The following is a 22887-nucleotide window of genomic DNA, read 5'->3' on the forward strand; positions in this document are numbered from 1 at the left end:
GCTGGTGAAGGAGGGTGATACGGCTTCTGGCTATCTGTCGCTGTCTGGTGATCCAAACTGCGGCGATGTGGATGATGTTGAAAGGTTCCCTGTATGCATCAAGAGCGATGGAGAAGCATTCTCCAGACCACTGTCAGTGATGTCCTCGCACGATGTCTTCTGGATGTTAGTTCTCATCCTGTTCTTTCTGTTGTCCTTATAAACCTGAAGGGATGTGGTTAATGTCGGGGGGGGGGGGGGGGGGGGTGGCGGTTGAGGAGGAGGGAGCTCATTGGAGGCAGGTCTACAGAGCCAGGGTTTTCTTGACTGCTAGAATCTCACCCCAGCTGCGGAAGGGCATGGAAACCCGATCTGCTATTTCATTCATCACTTGAGAAAACACTCAGTAAGAGGCTGGAAGCATCAGCCTCTGAAAGCGCGTCAATCCTCTCTAGCAAAATCTCTGTCCAACTAAATAGCTGACCAATCTGACAGTGGGCAGTATCTTAATTCAATTAAGGCTTTACCAATATAGCCACTATTACAAAGAAATAAAGCATATTTACTTCAAGTCCCAAGTCAATACAACCCAATCAAGATCAAGTAGAGGGCAGGCTCAGGTCATCCAAACCAGCCATAACTAGGCTTAAAGGCAAAAATGCTTCTTAATCCGAAACTGGCAGCTGAAGAGAGAAGACTTAAGAGAGAAACCTTAAGGCTCTGCCTCCAGTTCCGCTTTGGAGACTAAGAACCACAAGTAATCCAGCAATCTGAGAGCAAATTGCTGTTTGGAAAATATTTAACCATAAGGTGTTTAAGATACCATGGAGACTGTTAAATAAAGGCTTTATATGTTGAGAGTAAATATTTTACTTGTTATTCTGGATTTAACAGGTGAATAAAGAGAAGCTAGAGTTGGAAAAATATTACCTCTCCTGATAATTCTTGTCAGAACCCTTGTTGCTTTTTAAACAGCTTGAAAACTAAGACACCACAGTAACGTCTTGAAGTAACAAACGCTGGATCACTGAAACAGGATTTTCCTAATTTTGGTAATGTTGCTTAAGTAAAAGAAAGCAGTCTTAAAGGTTGTATTACTACATGTTTATAGGACATATTCTGGTTAAAAGTATAACTGGAAGCAAAGGCAATAATTTCCACTGATGATTTTGATCTCCTGAGATTTTTAGATCAGAAAAACAATGACTTCTGAGATGTCTGAATTAAAAAAGCAGATAATTAGATGTCATCCAGGTCTTTTCGTCTTCAAAGTGTATTTGTAATTTAATAAACTCATGTAATCAAATTAAATCATTTGTAAAGTGAGGAACGCTGCTCGCCTTGTTCTGCTGAGAAAACCTGAACCCTTCAGGTGGACATTACTTTGACACTTGCTAAATAATTTTTCATATAAATTTGTATAATCAACCCCCTCTCAATTCTCAAGCACAGTGGAAGCAAGCTCAATCTCTCCAGTGAGAGCCCAGCCCACAATTTACAAGGCCAAAAGGAGTTATTGTCAACTCCAGTGTACCATCCACTCTGGGACACTTAGAGGGTCAATGCCCTGACAGGTCAGTGTATTATTAAATTTACATAAGGTATCTGGAGCAGAATGCCAAAGGATCCTTTAAAATACCAGATCATCCAATAAAGCTTTTCAAAATCTTAATATGTTTAATTACACAGAAATATTTAAAATAATTTTAGGGACATTAGTCTACTGTTGGTTTGTGTGTTTGCTTAAAATGTCTTCTTTAAAAATGGTGGGGCAAATTTTTCACAGGTCACAGGGAGACAAAATAGAATTCCTTATGAAGGTCAACAGAAAAGCAACACTTAACACATGCGCGCGCGCACACACACACACACACACACACAAAGCAGATGAACTGCATGATTGAGATGCACCACATTTGTATCTACAGCATGATCACTTTGTTAGGATGTAAAGTACAGCAGATTAGCTACTGATAATACCGCCTCATTGTAGGATTTGACAACAATAAGCCATGTCTTGCTGTGAATGGGACCTATGCATTGTTTCAGAAAGTATAGTGTGTTATTTATGAAGCTGAATCTGATCTAAACTGAACAGTATGGAAATGTGGTAGCACTGAAAACAAATGACACAAGAGGGAGCAGTTAATATAATTTGTTAGTGAGAAGCAACACAGAACTGTTGGAATGGAATCTCTTGGAACAAGGCTGGATTTGCGTAGGATTTCCTAGGCAGAATGGCAGGCGAATGAAACAACACAAAATATCCTGATTTACAGAAATCTTCCACAGGGAATTCAAGTGTTGAGGTGGCAGCCCACATCCTCCATCTGTTCTCTACACACACACTCCTTTATGTCACTGGTCAGCAGCCTGTTGGTGTTGGGAAAGAGTGGAGTGGGGGGGTGTCACTATTCCTGCCTACTGGATCAGGACTTTCTGTAGCAGAATATGATCCATCATCTCTGATTAATTTGTAGAACCGTCTCTCTGTGCACAATGGTAGCAGAAAATTCTGTTATTACAGACGCGCTGAAATGCTAAAATCACAAAACATTATATTAAAACTTATCTAAATTAGAAGATAATTATGTTTTAGAATTGTTTTAATATAATTCATAATACATTTAATTACACACAAATGCAACATTTCAATAAATAAGCTGATTAGAAACCTTTTATGCTCTATAAAATCTTTTTCCTAGTTGATTTGCTGACACCAGTGTTATTCTGTTTGAAGTGTGACATGATTTAATGTTGGATGAGACTTCTGGTACCTTCAAAGTGGTCACTACCGTGCATGTTCTGCAACGAGACAGATGGGTACCTCCACATCACGGGAACAATAATCAACTGCACAAGTTTTCCAGTATCATCCTGTATGTGTTGCTCACACGTGTATCACTGAGGGAACTCAGATTCTCCTCAAACAAGCACTTGCACTGTTCTCCAAATTTGCCACATCAGAAATATTTTGCACACTTTTCATTTGTCATGTTGACAGTGGCATTCTGAATAACTAGATAATTAGACAATATACTGTGTACTGGATTTACTGTCTCTGGTGGACAATACCATCACAATTAAGAACATAACTTTTAACTTAAGTTAAGGAAAAACAACCACGGATGCCATCTATTCTATATCATTCATCAGCATTATGTTAGAGTGCATATGTCATTTTAGAATTGAGTATAAGGACGTCTTAAACTGATATTCTTCTCTAGTTGTCAACTGCATAAGCAGAGCAGGCAGTATCAGAGGTGATGCATCATTATGACAACAAAAGAAAATTCTGATAGAGTAGTGACAGGAGGGGGTACCTTTGTGCATATATACTGTTCAGGTTTAGTCAAATGTTTCCCACTTCCTCCGAAGGTCCTCCACCTTCTTTTTCTGTGGTGTAACTGGTTTGGCCATACTCAACAGGTCCCCAAACGGATCCTGAATTTTCTGGCTGTCTCCCTGGGCCTGAAACAGCCTTCCCTGTGTGTTCATGGGTGTGCTGAAGACAGATGTGGAGTCTGCCAGGCTGGAGAGTGCATGACTGCTGTCAGAGGTGTGAGGCAGGGAGGTGACAGACGAGGGAAAGGCTGACGGGGTTACTCCATAGGCAAGTGGCAAAGTGGAACTACCAGGTGAATACTGTCTGTATAGGCCCGATAGTGTAGAGATGGACTGTAGCTGGGATGGAGTGTTTAATAGAGAGCCCGGTGGAGGCCCATAGACTGCATTGAAGGGATTTCCACTTAGAGTTGGTGAGTAGTGCTGACGAGACTGTGCAAAAGGATTCAGTGATATGTGAGGATGAAGACTGAAAGGAGGCAAGCCCTGTGGATGGGGTCTGGGTGGTAATGTTGGTCTGCAAGTAGATGATGTACTTATTTCAACCCTGTCAGTTGGTACAGTGTCAATATTAATCTGTGCTGAGTTCTTAAGAGGATCAAGAAGACTTATCAGATCGTTACTGTCCTCAGCATCCTTGGTGGGTCTCAGTAGGTCTTCATCGGTGGTCATGCTCAGAGCTTGCCTGAACTCTTGTCCCCCCAATGTAGTCCTTCCCTCAGCAAATCCTGCAGGTTTAGAGAGCAACTGGGCCACAGGGGGTGCTAGGACAGTACCAAGCTCAGGTGTCTTCCTTCCAAGAGGACGAGGAATAGTAATGTTGCCAGGCGAGGACGGGTCCGAAGGGTTGAGGGCTGTGGTAGAGGTTTCACAGCCTGGGGAGGGGGCTTCTGTCTGCAGAGGTCTTTCACAGGCAGTGGGCATTAAAACAGGTAAGACTGGTTTGTCCTGTCCTGTACTCCAAAGCTTGTTGTAAGGGTTGGAGAGCTTGAGGCCTGGAAGCGTTCGTGTGTTTTCACTGACACTCAGGTCCATCCGCTGCAAGCACAAATAAGAAATCCGGATTTAAAAGTACCATTCCAGCAGATGATTGTGTTTCTACAGTTAGCCCACCTAATCCTATGTGCTTAATCATTTTTATCATTAATTAACAACAGCATTGCATTCACAATGTTATGTTTGGGAACTTGAGGAAAACACGTTCCCTAACATGAATGTAGTGAAGACTTGAATTAGTTAAAGTGAATGCTCTAAAGGTCTTAAAAAAAAAAAAAAAAGGTTGCAGTCACCACTCTAACTAGTCTGACCTGGTAGCTGAACTTGGTTTGTAGTTCCTCAGAATCTTTGGGAGTTCTAAGGTCTTCCAGACTTTTTGCCAGGGTGATTTGTTGGCTGTCAGGCTCGTCTTGACAGCCGAAAATATCCCCCAGCAGGTTGATATTGGAGAACTTTTCAGTAACTGGACTGGGAGGGGCAGTGTGGCTTTCAGCTCCTAAACCTGTGTCATCCCCTTCTATCAACTCCACTTCTTTTAGGGAGCGGTACGGCTGTGGCCTGCAGGAAAAGTAATGGACTTTTGGTTAAAAAAACCAAACAAAACAAAAAACAAGGTCTGATCAACTATCAAACCACTGATCCAAACCAATCCATCAGTGTCTTTTGTACATCAAAACTATGCTCTCTAATCAAAATCTGATTCCAAAATTCCCTTTCCCTGACCATACACATGAGCAAAGATAAATTCATTAGAAAAAAAGGAGAAAGGCAGAGAAATCAATGCAAAAGCAATCAGAGAGATGCGTACAAAGGTGACCAATCAAAAGGGACAGCGAAGAGAAAACTGTCAGGAAAGCCAGAGATGGAGTCGTCATATTGCAGCTCGTCCCCAGATGAATCCTCAGAGAGAAAGATTGTGTAGTGACGAGTAGGACGGATAGAGCTACAGAAAACAGAAAATTCACAGCTTACAAACATTATTAGTCCATTAAAAAGGGACAGGAAAGAATGGGAAAATATGGAAAAGGAAAGCTGAAGATTTGAAATGATAAGAATTTCAGGCTTCATTCAATTACAGTGTTAGTGTGTTACTGTACATTGGGTAGACTACAATAAATATTCATGTGAATTAGTCGAGGACACACTGTGGTCAGATGACTAGTCTGTAAATGTCTGTCAATGCTTAAGGAAAATGTGAAACTTTGAAAACTGTGTGCTCATAATCCTGCAAGAGGACAGAAACTTTCACTTCACTTTCTCTGAGCAGTAAAAAAAGAATGATGCTCCAACCTCAGTTAGATTTGCTCTTCGGTCACAAAACTGATTCTCACATACTAGGAAAGGCAGTAAAATCCAAGCAATTTTCACACTTCTTATGTTAATCAACGATTAAATCGAGAGTCCTCGTTCATGAAAATAACCAGAGGTTGTCACAGCTATCCTATTTTGTAAATCTGTTAAATGAAAGAAATGAGGTTATGATAACACTATCAGGAAATGCAGCAGCGTGAACCGAATTTTAATTCAATTTGGACTATTCATACAACTCCCATTCACAACAAAATACCAAAGCATTTTCAAGAGAGAATGAAAACACTTTCAATACAGTCCAATTCTCTTCAGTAATATTAAAAATCAGAAAAACTGAGTAACATTACTGCATGGAAATGAAATATAAAAGCCTTTATATCATACGTTAGCTGAATAATTGAGTATGAACAGTAACTGACTAACGTTACTCTACAGTACAGTCAGTAAGAGAAGATTTATTACTTAATAACTGTAGCCAGAGGGCTACTACATCACATGCCTTGCTCTGTGTTCTAAAACAAAGACTGTTATGCGCATTTATTTATCTATGAATCAATTAATTAACTTACCGATTAATTTGGACTCATAGTTCAGGAACCAGCAATCAAAATATGTAAATGTCATTTGTCATTCAGCTTGTGTATGAAGGTATTCAGTGTATTTAACAAAGACAGGCTTACTGGTCAGAGCTGCTTTCCAGACTCACATTGCTGCTTGGTCTCTTCAATAGCGTCGGAGGCCGAGCCTGTAGTAATGAATAAAGAAGATTTAAAAACTGAGTGAATACCTACGGTGACCAACAGGAATGTGACAAGTGCTTGGAAACCCTTTATGTAATTGAAGTGAAAAATCATAGCCGACTATATGAAAGAGTCCCAATGTCAATGCTGCAAAGTAACTGTAAGCAAATAACCAAGCACTGAATTACTGAAGGGAAACAGGGAAACTGTGACTGCTGAAGAGGATGTGGCCTTAAGAAGAACATGACAACAAAACTACAGACACATTTTCACTCACACCTTTCATTTTGACATCAGGTCACAGAAATAAATGAGTTTAGGACAGCTGTTATGATGCTGCAGGTGAGGTGTTTTATTTTAAGTGTAAAAATGAAAATAAGAGGCTGTTAAATTAATATTTACTACACTGAGCTTCGCTATTGATTAAGAGGGAAGTCTGATAACATACACTGCTCAAAAAAATAAAGGGAACACTAAAATAACACTTCCTAGATCTCAGTGAATGAAATATTCCAGTTAAAAATCGTTATTCATTATATAGTGGAATGCGTTGAGAACAAAATAACAAAAATGATCACTGCAAATCTAAATTATTATCCCATGGAGGTCTGGATTTGGAATCATACTCAAAATAAAAGTGGAAAATCACATTACAGGCTGATCCAACTTCAGTGGAAATTCCTCAAGACAAGTCAAAATGAGGCTCAGTGGTGTGTGTGGCCTCCACGTCCCTGTATGACCTCCCTACAACGCCTGGGCATGCTCCTGATGAGGCGGCGGATGTTCTCCTGAGGGAACTCCGCCCAGACCCGGATTAAAGCATCAGTCAACTCCTGGTGCAACGTGGTCTTGATAGATGGAACGAGACATGATGTCCCAGATGTGCTCGATTGGCTTCAGGTGTGGGGAACGGGCAGGCCAGTCCATAGCATCAATGCCTTCATCATGCAGGAACTGCTGACACATTCAGCCAAATGAGGCCTAGCATTGTCATGCATCAGAAGGAACCCAGGGCCCACTGTGCCAGCATTGGGTCTCACAATGGGTAACTAATGGCAGTCAGGGTACCTCTGACTAGCACATGGAGGGCTGTGCGGCCCTCTAAACAAATGCCTCCCCACACCATTATAGAATAGAATAGAATAGAAGTACTTTATTCACCCCAAACTGGGACATTTCTTATCATTAGCAGGAATCATAAAGCACCTTCTATTAAGTAGTAGTGTAAATAAAAGTATAAAATTCAACCTTTAAATTAGTAATTACAAAATAAGATTCAAGTAAAAAAATATCGTCTATATATAACAAAATGTGCAGTTGTGCAGTATTAAAGTGTACCAGTAGCAGTTATTGAACATATGTATAAATGAGCAGTATGTTTAACAGAAAATATATCTGAAGTGCATATAGAGAATAATGACCAGTGCTTTCAGCTTTTATTAAACAGTGTGATGGCATGTGGCAGGAATGATTTCCTGTATCTGTTCCTTGGACAGTGGAGCTGAAGCAGCCTGTGTGAGAAAGTGCTCCGCTGTCTGACCACGGTGTGATGGAGAGGGTGCTAATTATTATCCATAATGGACAACAGCTTATTCCGTGTCCTCCTCTCCACCACGCTCTTAAAAGACTCCAACCTGAGACCAAGTGCAGAGCCAGCCTTCTTGATGATTTTGTCCAGTCTCTTGGTCAGTGCGGTTACAGGCGGGCCATCGGATCGGATTAATGGCTAAATTACAATAAGATTGAGTTATTCAGTTCATGTGACAAGCTTAATCCGACAAGAAATCGAATCGGATTGGGTTACTTGCGATCAAATCAAGACCCCGGGATAACTTGATTCGATTGCAGAGCGTTCTGCGCATGCTCCAGATTTTTTCTTCCGATCGTCACCCGGAAGTGGAAGGAGACGATATTTCTGTTGTTGTCGTCGGCGTCAGAAAGAAACAAACAACACGATGGAGAATACGCCGTTGTGCATCGTCTGTGCCATAACCAGCTCATCACAGATGTAGAGGGACGCAGCTTCATCTCGCTCTGCGTTCGCCATCTTTCTTGAATACCTGAGTTTGTTGTTGTTGGTGGTGAAGACGTCAACAGGAAGTGGCTCTATTAGCAATAGCTGAATGGGTACAGCGCCACCTATCGTACCGGGGTATGACATGCTTTGTGCCAGTGAATCGATTCATTCACCACTATATATCCGAGGATAATTACCCTCAGATAAGGAGCATAACCCAACTATAGCTATAATCCAGTTAATCTCATCATGTAGACCCACTGACTGTTTATACAGCCAAATGCTTTATACGGATCTATTACTCAATCCTTATTCAATCTGCACATGTTCTCATTGTAGCTAAGTGAACTTCCTCAAAACCCCTTTTTCTTCTTGCCCCCATCTCACCTCATTTAGGCCCACCTGTCCAAAGTGCACAGTGATTGGCCTATGGTCATCCCAGGTCCGCAGTGGCCTCTCATTGGTTACTGCACCAGCGGAGGAGGCAAATCCCACCATACTGTCATTGTCGATGACCGCTGACCCTGCAGTAGAGAAGCCATTCTCTGTCTGCTCCTGCGAAAGGGGAACACAGGGAGGTGGAGGGTGATCTGGGAGAAAGGAGTGATGGTACTGCAAGGGAAGGGAGATGGGGAGGGAAGCTGCACGTCTTGGCTGGGGAGGCCCATGGGTTCAGTTAAGGCAAGGCAGTGTTAAGGATTTTTTTTTGTAAAGAAAAAACAAGAATGGTTACAACCTTTGCTATTAGGGGTAATGATTTAAAGCAATATCCCAGCTAAAAAGACCCAAGAATAATGTTTTAGCGGTGTAGAGCTACATACCCTCTGTTTCAACCGGCTTTTGACTTCCTTGATGCGCATTTTAGCATGGTCCTTTGCCTGTTGAACAAACATAACCAGATCACTGCCATCTTCATTGTTTTTGCAACTCATCAACAAATAACTTGTGTATCTCAAAATGAGAGGAAGGTGAGGAAAGAGCAGGCAATCATTAAGTGATGAATCACATTCACATGGTGAAAATCATCAGAATAAAAGTACAGGGTGTAACTGTAGAACACCATAATATTCTGCTTTTAATGATATCTTTTGTTACAGACTCATTTGTCAGACAGTTGCCTGAGAAACGGTAGGAACAAAGCGAACGAAACCATAAACTTTACATGCATTTCCAGCTAATGGTTCATTGTCTGGTTTTAAATGGGGAAGTGCTTACAAACTTGTAAACGGTCTTCATTGCTGGGTTTGCCTTCGTCTTCACAGTTTGGAAGATAGCCCCACCCCCTTTCTGGAAAGAAAACATTTGCAAACCAATTAGAGGCAGACATGCAAGTCACACATTAGGGTCTGACAATTTAGAAATCTCAAAAGGTCAATGTAGTGTAACCTTTAGTTGCATAAACTTGAAAAATACTTTGGTCCAGGACACTTCCGTCAGAATTCTTTTGAAAAACTACATGCAATCACCTACTAGCCGAGTGTGACTCCACACAAATAGCGGACAAACCACCAGGATGTTTTCTCAAAAATAGCATTGTGCAAAAAAGCAGTGTCCAAAGTAACAGGATGAATTATTCATTTCCCACTAGTCTTTAATGGTAGTTTCGGCTGAGAACAGCTCATACAACATGCTTTGACATACCTTCAAATTCTCTATAGTCTCACAGTAGGTGTCAGTCAAAAGCAAAGAAGGCTGGCTATATTTCTAAATCATTGTATCAAGAATGTTTACATGCCAACGAAAGATTAGGCACAGCTGCTGCCTCATGAAAATAATCAGACAGCAATCAGTGAAAACATGTCAAAGAAACTATTTTCTGGGTGTAAACGTTTTACTGTCCTGAAGCACAAGTGAAGAAAGGCTAGCTTTCACAAGAGAAAAATGACTAAAGCAAGTTAGGTCAAGATCACAAAGACTCACGTTCTCAGAGAGTTGACATCAGTCCTCTGAACTCAATGAAACTCTCACAGTGAACAAGTGTGGAACTTGTTAGAAAACCTGGGAGGGACTAAACTTTGAAGGGACCTTAAATTTACTTTGATTTCAGTGTTTTCATGTGGTAAATGGACATGGTCTGAGGCCCCAATGGTAGCATGCTGAGACTGCAGTGTTATATTCAGAAGCAAATCATTTATGCATGAACCGTACATCAAAACTATATGTTATGTTAATTATATCGTTAGTCGTCTTGCAGACCTTCCAGAAGTAAAACTAAGGAGTTGACCGAGACTTCAAGATGGGGAATTAAGAATTTTCATTCACAGAGGCAGAAACAGAATGGAATTACAGCATTGATTAAGGGTTATTTAAGTATCGGAGCCAGCAAGAGAGGTAGTACAGAGAAGAAATGTGCTGTGTTTGTAAGGGAGAGTCGGTATTGCAGAACAATCTTACCAATGCAAGTGTCGATCAGCTGATTCCGTGATGTCAACATAGAAGTTCAATTTTCTCAATTAATCATTTATCGATTCTTCGACCTGAACTAATTTAATTTTCAGTGTGTTAGATCAGATATCAGCAATGGGAATATATATAAAAACATGGTATAAAACAAAGTATGGTTCCCATGGTAACAGCCTACACTGTTTTAATAGAACTGCAGCTTCTTTGTTGGGTCAAAGTTTTGCATTTCTAACATATTCCTTCAGTTGAGACGTTAATTCAACACCAAGTTCCAGTCTGGAGGGCTAATTTTTAGTCAAGATTAAAATCCATGATAGGTCAGTTCTTTTATGGATTAAATACTGAAAAGATGTCACCAATAGACATTGTATTGTGGTTAAATTTGGCCAATAAAAATGCCAAAAAGTTGATCAACATCAAAATGTGGCACAGTGAGCGACTTTTCAAGAGAAAGCTGAATTATTGACAGTTATTTAGTTGTCAGTTATTCAAGAATCTGGTGTTTGTTAAAGGTAAATTGTGCTCTTTAAATATCGTTACACCGTCAGTAATCTCCTTGGTTTCAGTTTGTTTTTGCGGTTTAGGATATCATCAGAATAACAACCAGTAAAAGTCTTTTGCTAATGTTTTTTTTCCAACCAAAACTCCAAATTCAAACTGTTCTGGAGCAGGTTATGAGTTCAGCCAAAGCAATCTTTTAACTTAATACAGTTTGCTAAGCCACTTTTTGTGTAGTACACCCCCCTGGTGGTGTTGAAAAAGAAAGACAGAATGAATGAATGAATGAATGAATGAATGAATGAATGAATGAAAGATGTCCAATAGTTACCCAGGATAATACAGTCAGCAGCTTATGAAGTATGAATTTGAGGCTAAAAGTGTAAGCAGAAGCAGACTTGCAAAAAAATGTATCAGCATATTCTATTTGTGCGTTTCTGAATTACTCACCTTCACAGTGAACAGCCACTGATGGTAGGTCTTATCGCTGCCTGTCGGAGAAAGTCACAACACCTAATGGTCAGTATGTTCCATACAAACTGCACACCCACGGTGCGCCACTGAACAAGTAGTTGCAGTCGTGTGCTACTGACCTGACTGCTACAAAGCAGTGTTTTGACCCTATCATTTTCTCTTTGATCTCATGTCTGGAACAGTGTTGAATTGTGAAAACTGCTATTTGAACCTCATGTCTCAATAATAATCAAAGTACTTTTATCTACACAAAGTCAGCAGGTGGTCTTTTTTAATCTGTGGTAGGTTTTGAGCTCAAACTGCAAGTCCTGAGGACATGTTCTAAAGTCTTAAATTCTATACCCTTGTGCTTACTCAAGGGTCAGGTTAGGTTCTATGACTGAGAGTTAAGATATGGGCATTTTTATGGTTTGTTAGTTTTGACGTCAAACACCACAGTCGTTTTTTTACTGTATTTTTTGGGGGTTCTCTTTTAAATGCATAGGTGCACTTTATATGAGAAGAAACAAAACATTACTGTTGACTTGCCTGCATATTCACCCATGCTGATCTCCTCCTCAAAGATGTCACTGAAACCTTCCCCTGAGTTTAGCAGGTCCAAGCGGCCATCGATGAACTGCATTCAGAAGCATAAAAGTGTAATGCTGTAAGAGGAAGACTGAAATATAGCCATCTGCAAGGGCTTGTACTGCTGTCCAGCCATATTTTTCTGGTTCAGGTTAGGTTAAGCTAAAGGCTGTGTGTGTGTACCTGCTTGAAGAGCTGCAGCTGAATGGCATTCTGAAGGAACTGTCTCATGGCACTGGAGCGATGGTTGATAAAGGTTTCTTCACTAAATGTTATTGGTTCTCCCTACCATGAAGCAAAACACAACACTGTCATCACTGACAATCTAACACTTTCAACACTAGTTCAGTGGTGTTTGAGCTTTTAAAATCTTTTATAAATGTGTGATCGACCTCTTACTGTGACTGAAGGTGCAATTATAACAAGGTTAGTCTTATCTAACTGCAGTGAAAATTACATTTATTTTAAATAAAACATACACTTTGCTAAAAATTACATCCACAAGCTGATGTCAATGGATAAAAAAAAAAAAAAAAAACACTTTACTGCATTAATAGAGTAGGACTTTCATTTACTGTAGTTGTTAGTAGCAAGTTTAGACCAATAAAGAGAAAGTCACTCTGTTCTGCTCCCTACTCTCAATGTCATTGTGGTCAACAAATGTACTGACCGACTCAATCTGCAGGGCACTCCTGTAGCTGCCAAAAAGAGCAGCCTGACTCTTGAGGAAGGCTCGAGCCACACCGTCACCTGTTGTTGTTGACACTTTCTTCAGACGACTTTTTAACGGTGAAACCTGTTGGGACAGCAAGTCACACTTATTAGGACACAATTGTAAAGAATTATGACTTCATTTTTATCTGATAATGGTGACACCTGATTGCGGTTTTCCTAAACACTGAATAGCTGTCAGTGACTGCAGTTCCTCACCACATCATTCGGAAGACTTTGGAGGTCATCATAGGGGGTTTCTAGTGTGTTTGTGTCCACATTTAGGACTACCACATCATCCAGGGCCATCCCTCGAACTCTCTACAAGAAACAGAGCGAACAAATAGCATTGTGACACATAACTAAGAATACAAAGTCATTGCTCTGAATTTTTTTGTTAGTACCAAGAAAAAAGGATAGTATACATACAGTGGTTCAGTTAAAGTATCCATTTAATTAGTTCAAGAATGCCATATAGTTTTCAATACGTACCTCCATCAGGCTGGAATGTACTCCAATAAGGTAGGGCATTGGAGCGCTTTACAAATAAAAAAAGAAAAAAGACAAAAAGGTTAAAAGTTATGCGTCAGATGACTCAGAGGTTATGGTACCTGACCACAGCAAAAAGATCATAAAACTACAGTTTTAGGCATCTGGTCCCTGGACTTGGACGAGCACTATGCCTTTCCTTAAAAAAAAAAAAAAAAAAATAATGGCACAAACACTTGTAATCTATCAATGAAGTGCAAAGTCATAACTGTTCTTTTACATGCTTTTATAGCATTTTTTCCTTCACCATTTATCAACTGTAAGGCATGTAAACACTGAATTACAGCCCTAGCCACTGAGCTGCTGTAATATTATAACAAAAAAACATCAATAATATATGTATAAAGAAAGGACATTTATAGCCCTTTAAATTGGAGCAGCTGTATTTTACTGTATTTACTCTATTTTACAAACAGGAGTTTGAATTATGGCCGACACACTCACCAGCAGTAGTCTAACAGATGCTGAGGGAGGACAGGAATGTATACATGTTGCCAGTGCATTGGATATAACATGGCTGCAGATCCATGGACACAGGCCGTTAACTGTGGAGAATATCAGGGCAACAACATGTGATCTCTCATGTGTGATCATTTCAAAAACCTTTCCAAATGAAATGGAATTATATTGTATAATGATAATCACAATAATGATTGATTAAAGATTAAAATTTGAAGATTAAGTGCACTGTATGAATCATTAAGAACTATAAAACTAAATTATAAAACTAAATAAAACTAAAACTAATGAGTTTGAGTTAATTGCTCAGAAGGTGTCAGGCAGAGGAAATAATAATTTGGGCCCAAAATGTGTGCCTACCAAGTTCCTCTCCTTATAGTTTTATTAATTCCAAGTTTTCATGTCCTCTTGAACACTCATATATGCAGTCTGAATATCACATAGGTTGACGTTTCCATTGTACTAGACATGGCTGATGACGGGATTGTGAACAAAGGTTCATAGACAGAAAACTTCTGTATTTTCACACATGATACCACTGCACAATGATAGTGCATCTGTCTTGGTTTGAAAGGTATACGTCAAAAGGCCTTTAGAGTCTGCCATGTTTCCACGGTAGCCCACAGTGAACAAACCGAAAACAAGCTCTAGAGAAGCAGAGGGCAATTTGTTAGGTCATGATCTATAATTTTGCCACAATTTCTTCCTATATCCTATAAATTGTTCCTTTAAGGTGAGTTTTAAAGCAAATAGTGCATTTCCTGCAGAGCAACGTTTGCATTTATTTGGAGTGATGTTTGTGCCCAAGTAATGATCAAAGTATAATATTCATGTTCTGTATGTTTTTATGAGAGCATCGTCTCTCTGTTGATATTTTACTCTGTGTTCACAGCAGAGGCCTCTGCTGCATCCTGCTAAGGACGTCTGGTGCAGTGACTTTTTCCTATAAAAGCAATTATCTGCTACAGTCAAACTGATGCTCTTAATAAGAATTAGGAAAAATTGTAAAGCTGCTGAACAATAAAATGAATCTCATTGAAACGCTCCAAAAAGCTGAAGGGCTATGAAGATTTTGTTGGCGATTATCTGTAGGTTAATCATTATCATCCATTTTAAATGATTTCCCCCCACATTATTCTACATTTAGAATTTTTTTTAAAAACTCTTTATAGCTGCTGAAATTGTAAGATTTTATGCTTATCTGCCAATTTGCACTCAAATTATTTTACCCACATTCAGGGATGTGTAGCAAACTGACAGCAATGCTCTGCAGCAGTAAAAAGGGAGATGAATTAAACAAATCCATCAGTATCATTGCATCCCATTATTACTCTTTATAGTTTAATATTAACATATACTAAATGTTTCTATTAGTTTTTATTCAATAAACTTAGAATGGCTGAGTGGAAACAGTTTTTTTAATCAAAGTTGAAGTTTTTCTTCCACCATTATGGCAACCGGACATCTCATCTCTGAAATAGTAATATATAATTGATCATTTTTGCCAAAGTTCAGAGCTCCTACATTTGTCCTAAATTTAAACAGATGTATTTCAGTTGATACCCTAACTGAATGCTGCCAGCTTACTTTGCTTCACATGGATAAAGTTGTACCTGCGTTGTATTGACAGAGACTCATAGTCTATATTTACAGGACAATTTAGTGATTTTCTCTATGATTTGATATGTCAGCAGATCCCATGAAAAGACCAAACCCAGCAATAAAGGGATCTGTCTGTAAAGCAGGTGCTGAGCTTGTTTCTAAATGTCTGTGGTGTCCATAGTTTTTGTAATAAAGAAGCATATCACCCAGTACAACAGAGTGGCTCATAAAGGAACTCTGTGTTTCAGGGCAACAAACTAAAGCTAGTGGGATGTGCAGGTGGACCATTACCAAAGTTCAGAAGGTACAACAGAAATCAACAGAGCAGTTTATTCCTGAAACATTCAAGAGACCAAAAATGAACAGAGCTGTAGGGGAAAGGAAACAGGAGGTGGGATCTACTTACAGTGCTTAGTTTGCTACAGCAGATGAGGATTCGACGTTCATAAAGCATACTAGCATACAGATGAAGCATGTTATTGACATCTACTGCTACAAAGTACTCTGTTAGGTTTCTCTGCAAAGGTCAAAACAAAAGAAGAGAAAAATAAACAAGAGTTAGTTTTGACAGCAAAAGCAGTATGAATGTATGAGTATAAACTGATTCATTCAGAAAGTAGATCTAATTCAGGTCACAAGTTCAAACAGCTATCTAGTGAAATATAATTGGAAAAATGCTCATTTCCAATGCTGATGGCTGCACCAGAACATTTTCTTTGATGCATAAAACCCAGCATCCCCTGTTCACAGAGAGCCGTCTCTGACATGTATTCATTCTGCATCTGACCTGCACTGAGCTGTCGCTGTATGTAATGCAGTAATAGGAAGGTCACATTTCATGCAATGCTGCTAAATTGTTGATTACTGTGGCAAAGGCTTGTTTGCATTTGTTACTGATACAATCAAAGCTATTATGTATTATCTAATGATAAATCAAGCTCATATTATGCCACCTAAATATATCAATGTACATCTCTTACAGCTGTCAAATAATCAAACACCTATATTTGATCCCACAAGTATTTCTCCAAGTGTTCAAATGAATCTAAAAGGGACATACTACAGAAAACAAAACCCTTTGGGTTCCATTTGAGTGTCTGAAGTCACCAACAACTCAAAAAAACCTCGCTTTGTCACTTTGTTTGAGGCTATCTTGGTCTGAAAACACGCTCTTGGTCATCAGCACGCTGCTCATCACTGCAGGGTACTGTCACATCATAGTACCAGCTTTCCAACCTCACAACCTTTATCTCCACCCACATCTTTACATAATGATGGATTTGCTGTACCTCAGAGGTAGGAAGTTTTTTTTTTTTTTTAAAGTAATTCACTGCACTTAACTAAAAAAAAGAAGTGAGCTCTACCAGTACTTTGTGTAATATCTTATATCCTTACTGAGAAATCTGACTTTTTTTTCACAGATGGAAGTTAGAAATTGTGCCTATTTGTTACTGAATGCATAAGAAGTGCAGCATTGGAAGCTGCTATTGCAAAATCTAAACATTGGTGAAATGGTATCTCAAGCTTAACTGCCAAAAACTGGAATTTGTGTAAAACTTTTCTATGGAAGTACTAAGCTGCAGAACTGATTTCAAAGAAGCGCAGCCCCCTGAGGAGAGGGTTTGGAATCCAGGGGCACAAAGAACCCAGCAAAACCACCTGCTACGAACACAACTGTAAAGACATGGCTGAAAAGGGAACTGTTGTGCTGCAACTGCGCAGCATTTTGTCCAGCACACAGACATTTCATTCAAATTGTGTCAACTTGTGACAAAAGGACAGAATATGTCTCCTTTGATAGCCACATAAACACACTAGCAGTGTAAACTACTACTGTGTAACCAGTGTGTGAGTAGTAAGCGCTTCCGTGGATAAAAGTAAAAGAACTTTGAGATTTGAATTCCAGCATAAGAGAAATGACAACACTCACATTCTCAGGTATACTGGGGAGCTCGCTTGTGTCAGGCACAGTAAAGAAGGAATGCTGGAGAAAAGATGCAAAAAGAGAGTCAGTCAGGGTCTGCATGCATCACACTGTAACAGCGAGGAATGTGTGCTTCTTTTACTGATCACTGTATAAAGATGGATAACAAAGGTAAATTAGCTGTGACTTATGGTTTCATACCTGAAACCAACTAATGTAAACTTTTCAGCAGTCAATCTAATTTTCTATGTGTACAGAACAGATTCTTGTGGTGTTTCAGGTTTAAATAGAGTTCCTTTGGATGTAATATTATGAAGTTAGGCTCACCACTCCAAGATGAACGGGAACTCCAGGCTCAGGTAAGGGGAGTGAATGTAGTGACGCCAGGAGCTCATGCCACTGACTTTCCTGAAATATTCAGACAACCGAAAACCCAAGGAAGGGTCATTGAAGAGCTTTTCAATGGTAGGGAGACAATCTGCACAGAATATTTACTGTGCAGTCAGGCACACAAATACAACAAATGAAACAAATTACATGTCCTCCATCTTCAAAGCTAAGATCAATTAAATGCAGTGGAAAACATCACATTTTCACATAAACAAAGGAAGTTTGAAGCTTATGAGCAAACACATTACTAGTTATGACATACAGAGACTTGCCAAGAACTTCTTGGCTGTAGTCAAGAAATCTGGATGCAAGATTAGTGACCTCCCATTACTCACCTGGCCTTTGACAGTGTAATCTGCAATGATATTGAGAAGCTTGTAGAAGACTTCGAACCAGGGCAGGTAACTGAGGGGACAAAACAGAAATAAATAAAAATGAAAAACAATAGTTTAAAGTGTTAAAGTAAAATGCTGTAAGTGTTATGTACAATGCATAGATTAATTACGTCAAAAGTCAGATTAAAAGTGCTTTCTTATCACCCCCCTGTGAACACTACACACTTCATTTTCACACAATAACTGAACCTAGACACAAACGCTGACCACATGCTCACAAACTCACCTGAGAATGCAATAGCAGGCGTGTGCACCTGAAGACAGGCGACAGAAGCCAAATCTCTGTTTACTCTCAATGTCAGTCAAAACAAATGTGAAGTTCTGTCCCACCTGGTTGACCGTCAGGCTGTAGGGTGAGAAAGGTTCACAAGGGAGGGCAGGAACTTAGCTGATTCAGCAATGCCAGCTAGATGTGTGTATGCACACACTAATGTTGGGACTGATCCCGTGTCTTTGGCATGTGGGAATTATCAAGTAGGGACAGAGGCTGGTTAATGAGGTTGTTATTTTTGCTCTGATAAGTCGAAACAGATACGCGAAAAAGGCCTATGAGTGTGAATACCTGTCCATGCTGAAGGGGAAGCAAAACTGTGGCACAGTGTGAAGTGTTTCCTGTAAGACACAGATGAGGGATAATTAAGTACATGCACTGTATTAAAGTGAACAAAGTCAAAACAGGTAGAGAGAAAAGAATGCAATGTGGAAGAAAGAAAAGAGACAATAAGATGCAATTAAAATGATTCATTATATTTCCACATTTATTAAAAAGATGGAAACCAAAAGCTCTATGCTAGACTTGAGCTGTATCAATAGTATGTGACATGAAAAATGCTCAAAAATAAAAAAGACTAACTGTTAGCAGGATGAGACATGGCAGAAAAAGTAAACATGACATTCTGTGTGTCAGACCTGGTCTGTATAGTCCTCTGGGAACTGTCTTTGTACCTCCGGCCCTGCTGGAAGAGGACAGACATGAGTCAAAGGGTCAATTCCGTTAAAAAGGGTGGTGGTGGTTCTGTACGACCAGCCGAGGCTGAACGGGTGAATTTACAACCTGGATGAACAAATGCACTTTAGATCATTTTGAATGTCAACGAGCTTCTTCGCCGTGTGCAGCCATTAAGAGGTGCTTTAACCCAGCTGCACCAAACCGTTTTCATATGTGACCCGATAATGAGGCAGTACTCAATGTTTGATTCAAACACTTATCTGAGAGTCAAAGAGAAATATTTTTAAAAATGGTTCAAATCTGTAGATCATGTTAATAGAATAAATTACTTAAATTATTTAAAGGAACAAACTTTACCCTGGCTGGGCGGCCAGACGTAACATCCGAGCATATTTTGGTGACGAAGAGAAAATAAATATTTCACCGTGTGACTTTAGGTCCTAGTTATAAGAAATGATCAGACGTTTGTTGGACATTGCAAAGCAAATGTGAATCCAAAGAAGAACTGTGGAATCTCTGCGCTTCCTGAGGAGAACTGAAGAGCTTTTGTAGGCCAAAGGGTGTTCACAGTGAAAACTGGTCTGATGTAGGGTTTGTAACACTTTGTTTGATGCTGATGGCTGTTCCCAGCATCATTTTGTCTTTGGTGCCTCAGACTGTAGGAAGTGTATATTCTTATATTTGATTGGAAGGGTGTAAACATGAAACAAAAGGTTATGAATTTATCTGATCTATTCTAACAGACATTTTGAGGACCTGCAACACTGTGTCTTAAAAAAAAAAAAAGATCTGCATTAGTTAAAAAAGGCTTAGCTTGACCTAAATATCCAACTTAAGTCTGAAAGCTGAAATACAACATGCCCTTAGATACACGCCAAGTCTAGATGGGGACAGTCATTGATTATAATGAGTATTTAGAAGAGTCACTTCTTTTTGTCCTTAGACTTCCGAGATGAGCTCCAATCTCATCTTTTTTAATCTGCTGATGATCTCAAATTTCCCATGATGATCATGGGAAGGAAAGGTTCAAACTTCCTCCTCTTTATCTTTGTTTTGTTCCTGCCGTTTCCTTAATATCTTCTCTGTGACTCATCTGGATTTGGAATCTTTTTTCAGGTATTTGGAAAGCTCAATCAGCTGCTCCCAAATGTCAACAACTTTCCATTGCCATGGTTACGCATTACAGCAGATGTAAAAAAAAAAAAAGCATCAGAATTACCAGCAGAAATCTTTCCAGCAGCAAAGGATACAAACTAGGTAGAAAAAACAACAACAAAGAAAAAAAACAGTATTTTATTAGAAAAAAGGCTCTAAAGAAAATGTCCAGAGCCTCAGCAGCAGGCTGCTGTTAGTGTGGCACCACCGTAGTGCAAGGAGAAAACTAGACCATTTGTGTTTTGTGGCAGATTCCTCACATTTTCAACATAGATTACAAAACTTTCAGGAGTTTTTTTGCTTTAGCTTTATCACAAAACTCCCCGACATGAAACTGTTGGGAGGAATTCTAGACATATAGAAAGTCTGAAGAGCACTGCTGTAGTTCACACATGAGACAGAGGAACAGATTCCGATAAGAACTAACTCTGTACTGTGAACAAAACATCCATTTTGAATATCCACTTAATGGGGGTTGGGGTAAGCCTATCCCAGCTGCCATCAGGTGAAAAGCAGGGTACATCCTAGAGAGGTCAGTCCTTCACAGGTCCACACAGAGACAAATGAGACAAGCTTGCACTCTCACAATCACGCCTTGCTTCATTTTGGAATCACTAATTAAACTAAAACATGTTACCCAGAGATCCCACGCACACACAGGGAGAAAATGCAAACTCCACACAAAAAGAACCAAGCTGAGATTCAAACCAGGAACCTTCCTGCTGCGAGGTAATGCATCCATCTTATTGTGGACATGGCTCATAGTGGTAAATCCTATGCATTACATCACTTGCCGAACCACTGAATTTACATTTGAATATACAGCTGCTGTGATGAAGACACATATGAGACAGATCCATTTTCTCTGAATCAGCAATATTTGGAGCAAGCTTCTGAACAACTTTTTCTGTTCTTTGAAACAGATTTTAAAAAGCTGTTATGAAAATGTGAAAGAATATTAATATAGTCCAGAATTAGCCTTACTTTCATGAACTTACCAGAGCTGTGCTTGCCTACAAGGACTACCTCCAAATATACCTCAAAAGTGGACTTGGGATTCTCTCTGGAACAGAAAATTACAAAATTAAATGTCACAAACCCAGCTATGTTCAACATTATGTGAATTTCTCCAGTTGTGTGGGGTCATAGCATGTGGGATTTAAAGAGATCTAGCTGCATAGGGCCTTTTCCAGACCCAAAATCTGTGTGTGTGTATATATATATATATATATACACACACACACACAGTACATAGATCTGTATATGTGTGTGTACACACGTATACATTCCAAATAACTTACAGTGCGGGTAGATCTCAGTGGCACAACCAAAACAATCTGAAACATCTAAGTTGGTCAAATCCTAAATACAGATTTCTGCACAAAGTTTACATGATGCCAGAAGAGTAGCAGGGGGGCATTTCTATTCCACGCCTCAGTCCCAAAGACTAGCATCCGGTTTAGGACGATACCGGACAGTTACCATGTTAATACTGAGAGCAAATTCAAATTGACGTTGACCCCTGTTCCTACAGATATCAGTACTTGTGTTTCGAAATGACGTATTGCCATATTCCATTTAGTTATGGATACAAGTTGACGTCATAAGGCTCAAAACACTTTTAAAATGCACCGTTTCTCGGGTTCCCTGAATCGAGAACCATCAATGTTTTTAGCCAGTGTCGCAACAAGTCCGGGCCTTGCATTCTAAATTCCCAGTGACAGTCGAGAACAAAGCTAACACAACAGCAGGCTGCGTACGGCCTTGTGTAAAGCAGGGCACAAACGTTCTTACTTGATTCGGGACCCCATCTTTGTTAGTGGCCTCAGCGCAGTTGGCAGCAGATAACTGTGCGTCAGTCCTGTGATGTGTTTTATGCTAGCCTACCTGTCACATAGAGATATTCAATGCCATGGAGCGTACGCACGCGTATGTCACGTTCCACCTCGCAACAAACACTGGGACTTGTAGTTCGAGTGCGCCAGATTGAGAGGCTTAAAAAAGTTTTAAAAACTACAGGTTCCACAATACGGCGAAGAGGTGACGATTGGTCATGTGATAATATAGCGGCCAATTCGACAGATATCCAGTATAATGACCGTTACTTTACTGGAGCAATAGTCGGGTTTCTCAAAGATTCTACGGCTCATCGGGTTCGACGTTTTATATTCCAGTTGACTTTTTCACCCAGGCATACGATATGTATCCCGATGATACGAGGTGTCCATTATCAGAAATGAATGGACGACGCGGAAGCGTGAACCGTCCGACGCGAAGTCCATTCATTTCTGATAATGAACACCTCGGAGGGCATTATCCCGCTTTTACCATGGTCACTTACGAAAGAAAGAAATATTCAATCAATCATTAATACTTTAATGTGTTTTAGAGTTAAAATCGTGAGTTGTTTTTTCGTCAGTTTT

General features: G+C 39.7%; 1 protein-coding gene across 5 annotated transcripts; it reads right to left on the bottom strand.

The window, feature by feature from the left end:
- Positions 1 to 1232: 1232 nt before the first annotated feature.
- Positions 1233 to 22502, bottom strand: dennd1a (DENN/MADD domain containing 1A). 5 transcript variants are annotated; one of them, XM_072372418.1, is made up of 24 exons: positions 22259 to 22502; positions 21463 to 21527; positions 19270 to 19316; positions 18923 to 18972; positions 18587 to 18706; positions 18301 to 18370; positions 17903 to 17983; positions 17582 to 17635; positions 16058 to 16168; positions 14035 to 14135; positions 13534 to 13579; positions 13261 to 13362; positions 13001 to 13126; positions 12514 to 12615; positions 12288 to 12379; positions 11740 to 11776; positions 9604 to 9675; positions 9210 to 9266; positions 8791 to 8943; positions 6312 to 6376; positions 5129 to 5263; positions 4632 to 4878; positions 3303 to 4362; positions 1233 to 2519 (listed from the first exon to the last, which is right to left on the bottom strand). In XM_072372418.1, exons 1-23 carry the CDS (start codon positions 22273 to 22275, stop codon positions 3328 to 3330), a joined length of 2985 nt encoding a protein of 994 aa, XP_072228519.1. In that variant the 5' UTR covers positions 22276 to 22502; the 3' UTR covers positions 1233 to 2519; positions 3303 to 3327. The 5 variants fall into 5 exon arrangements, with proteins under 5 accessions (XP_072228519.1, XP_072228517.1, XP_072228521.1 ...); XM_072372416.1 differs by having other exon boundaries at positions 8776 to 8943; positions 22259 to 22501; XM_072372420.1 differs by lacking the exon at positions 5129 to 5263 and having other exon boundaries at positions 22259 to 22500.
- Between the last annotated feature and the right edge of the window lie 385 nt (positions 22503 to 22887).

This window comes from Leuresthes tenuis, unplaced genomic scaffold (genome assembly GCF_036924035.1).
Source record: "Leuresthes tenuis unplaced genomic scaffold, fLeuTen1.0.hap1 SCAF_19, whole genome shotgun sequence".
NCBI lineage: Eukaryota > Metazoa > Chordata > Actinopteri > Atheriniformes > Atherinopsidae > Leuresthes > Leuresthes tenuis.

Bases quoted from the DNA above. Each gene is read 5' to 3' on its own strand.
- dennd1a (XM_072372416.1), bottom strand. The intron at 13,127-13,260 runs GTGAGGAACTGC...CTGTCCCAACAG, and splicing joins AAAGTCTTCCGAATGATGTG to GTTTCACCGTTAAAAAGTCG. The intron at 8,944-9,209 runs GTATGTAGCTCT...CCCCTTTCGCAG, and splicing joins AAAGCCGGTTGAAACAGAGG to GAGCAGACAGAGAATGGCTT.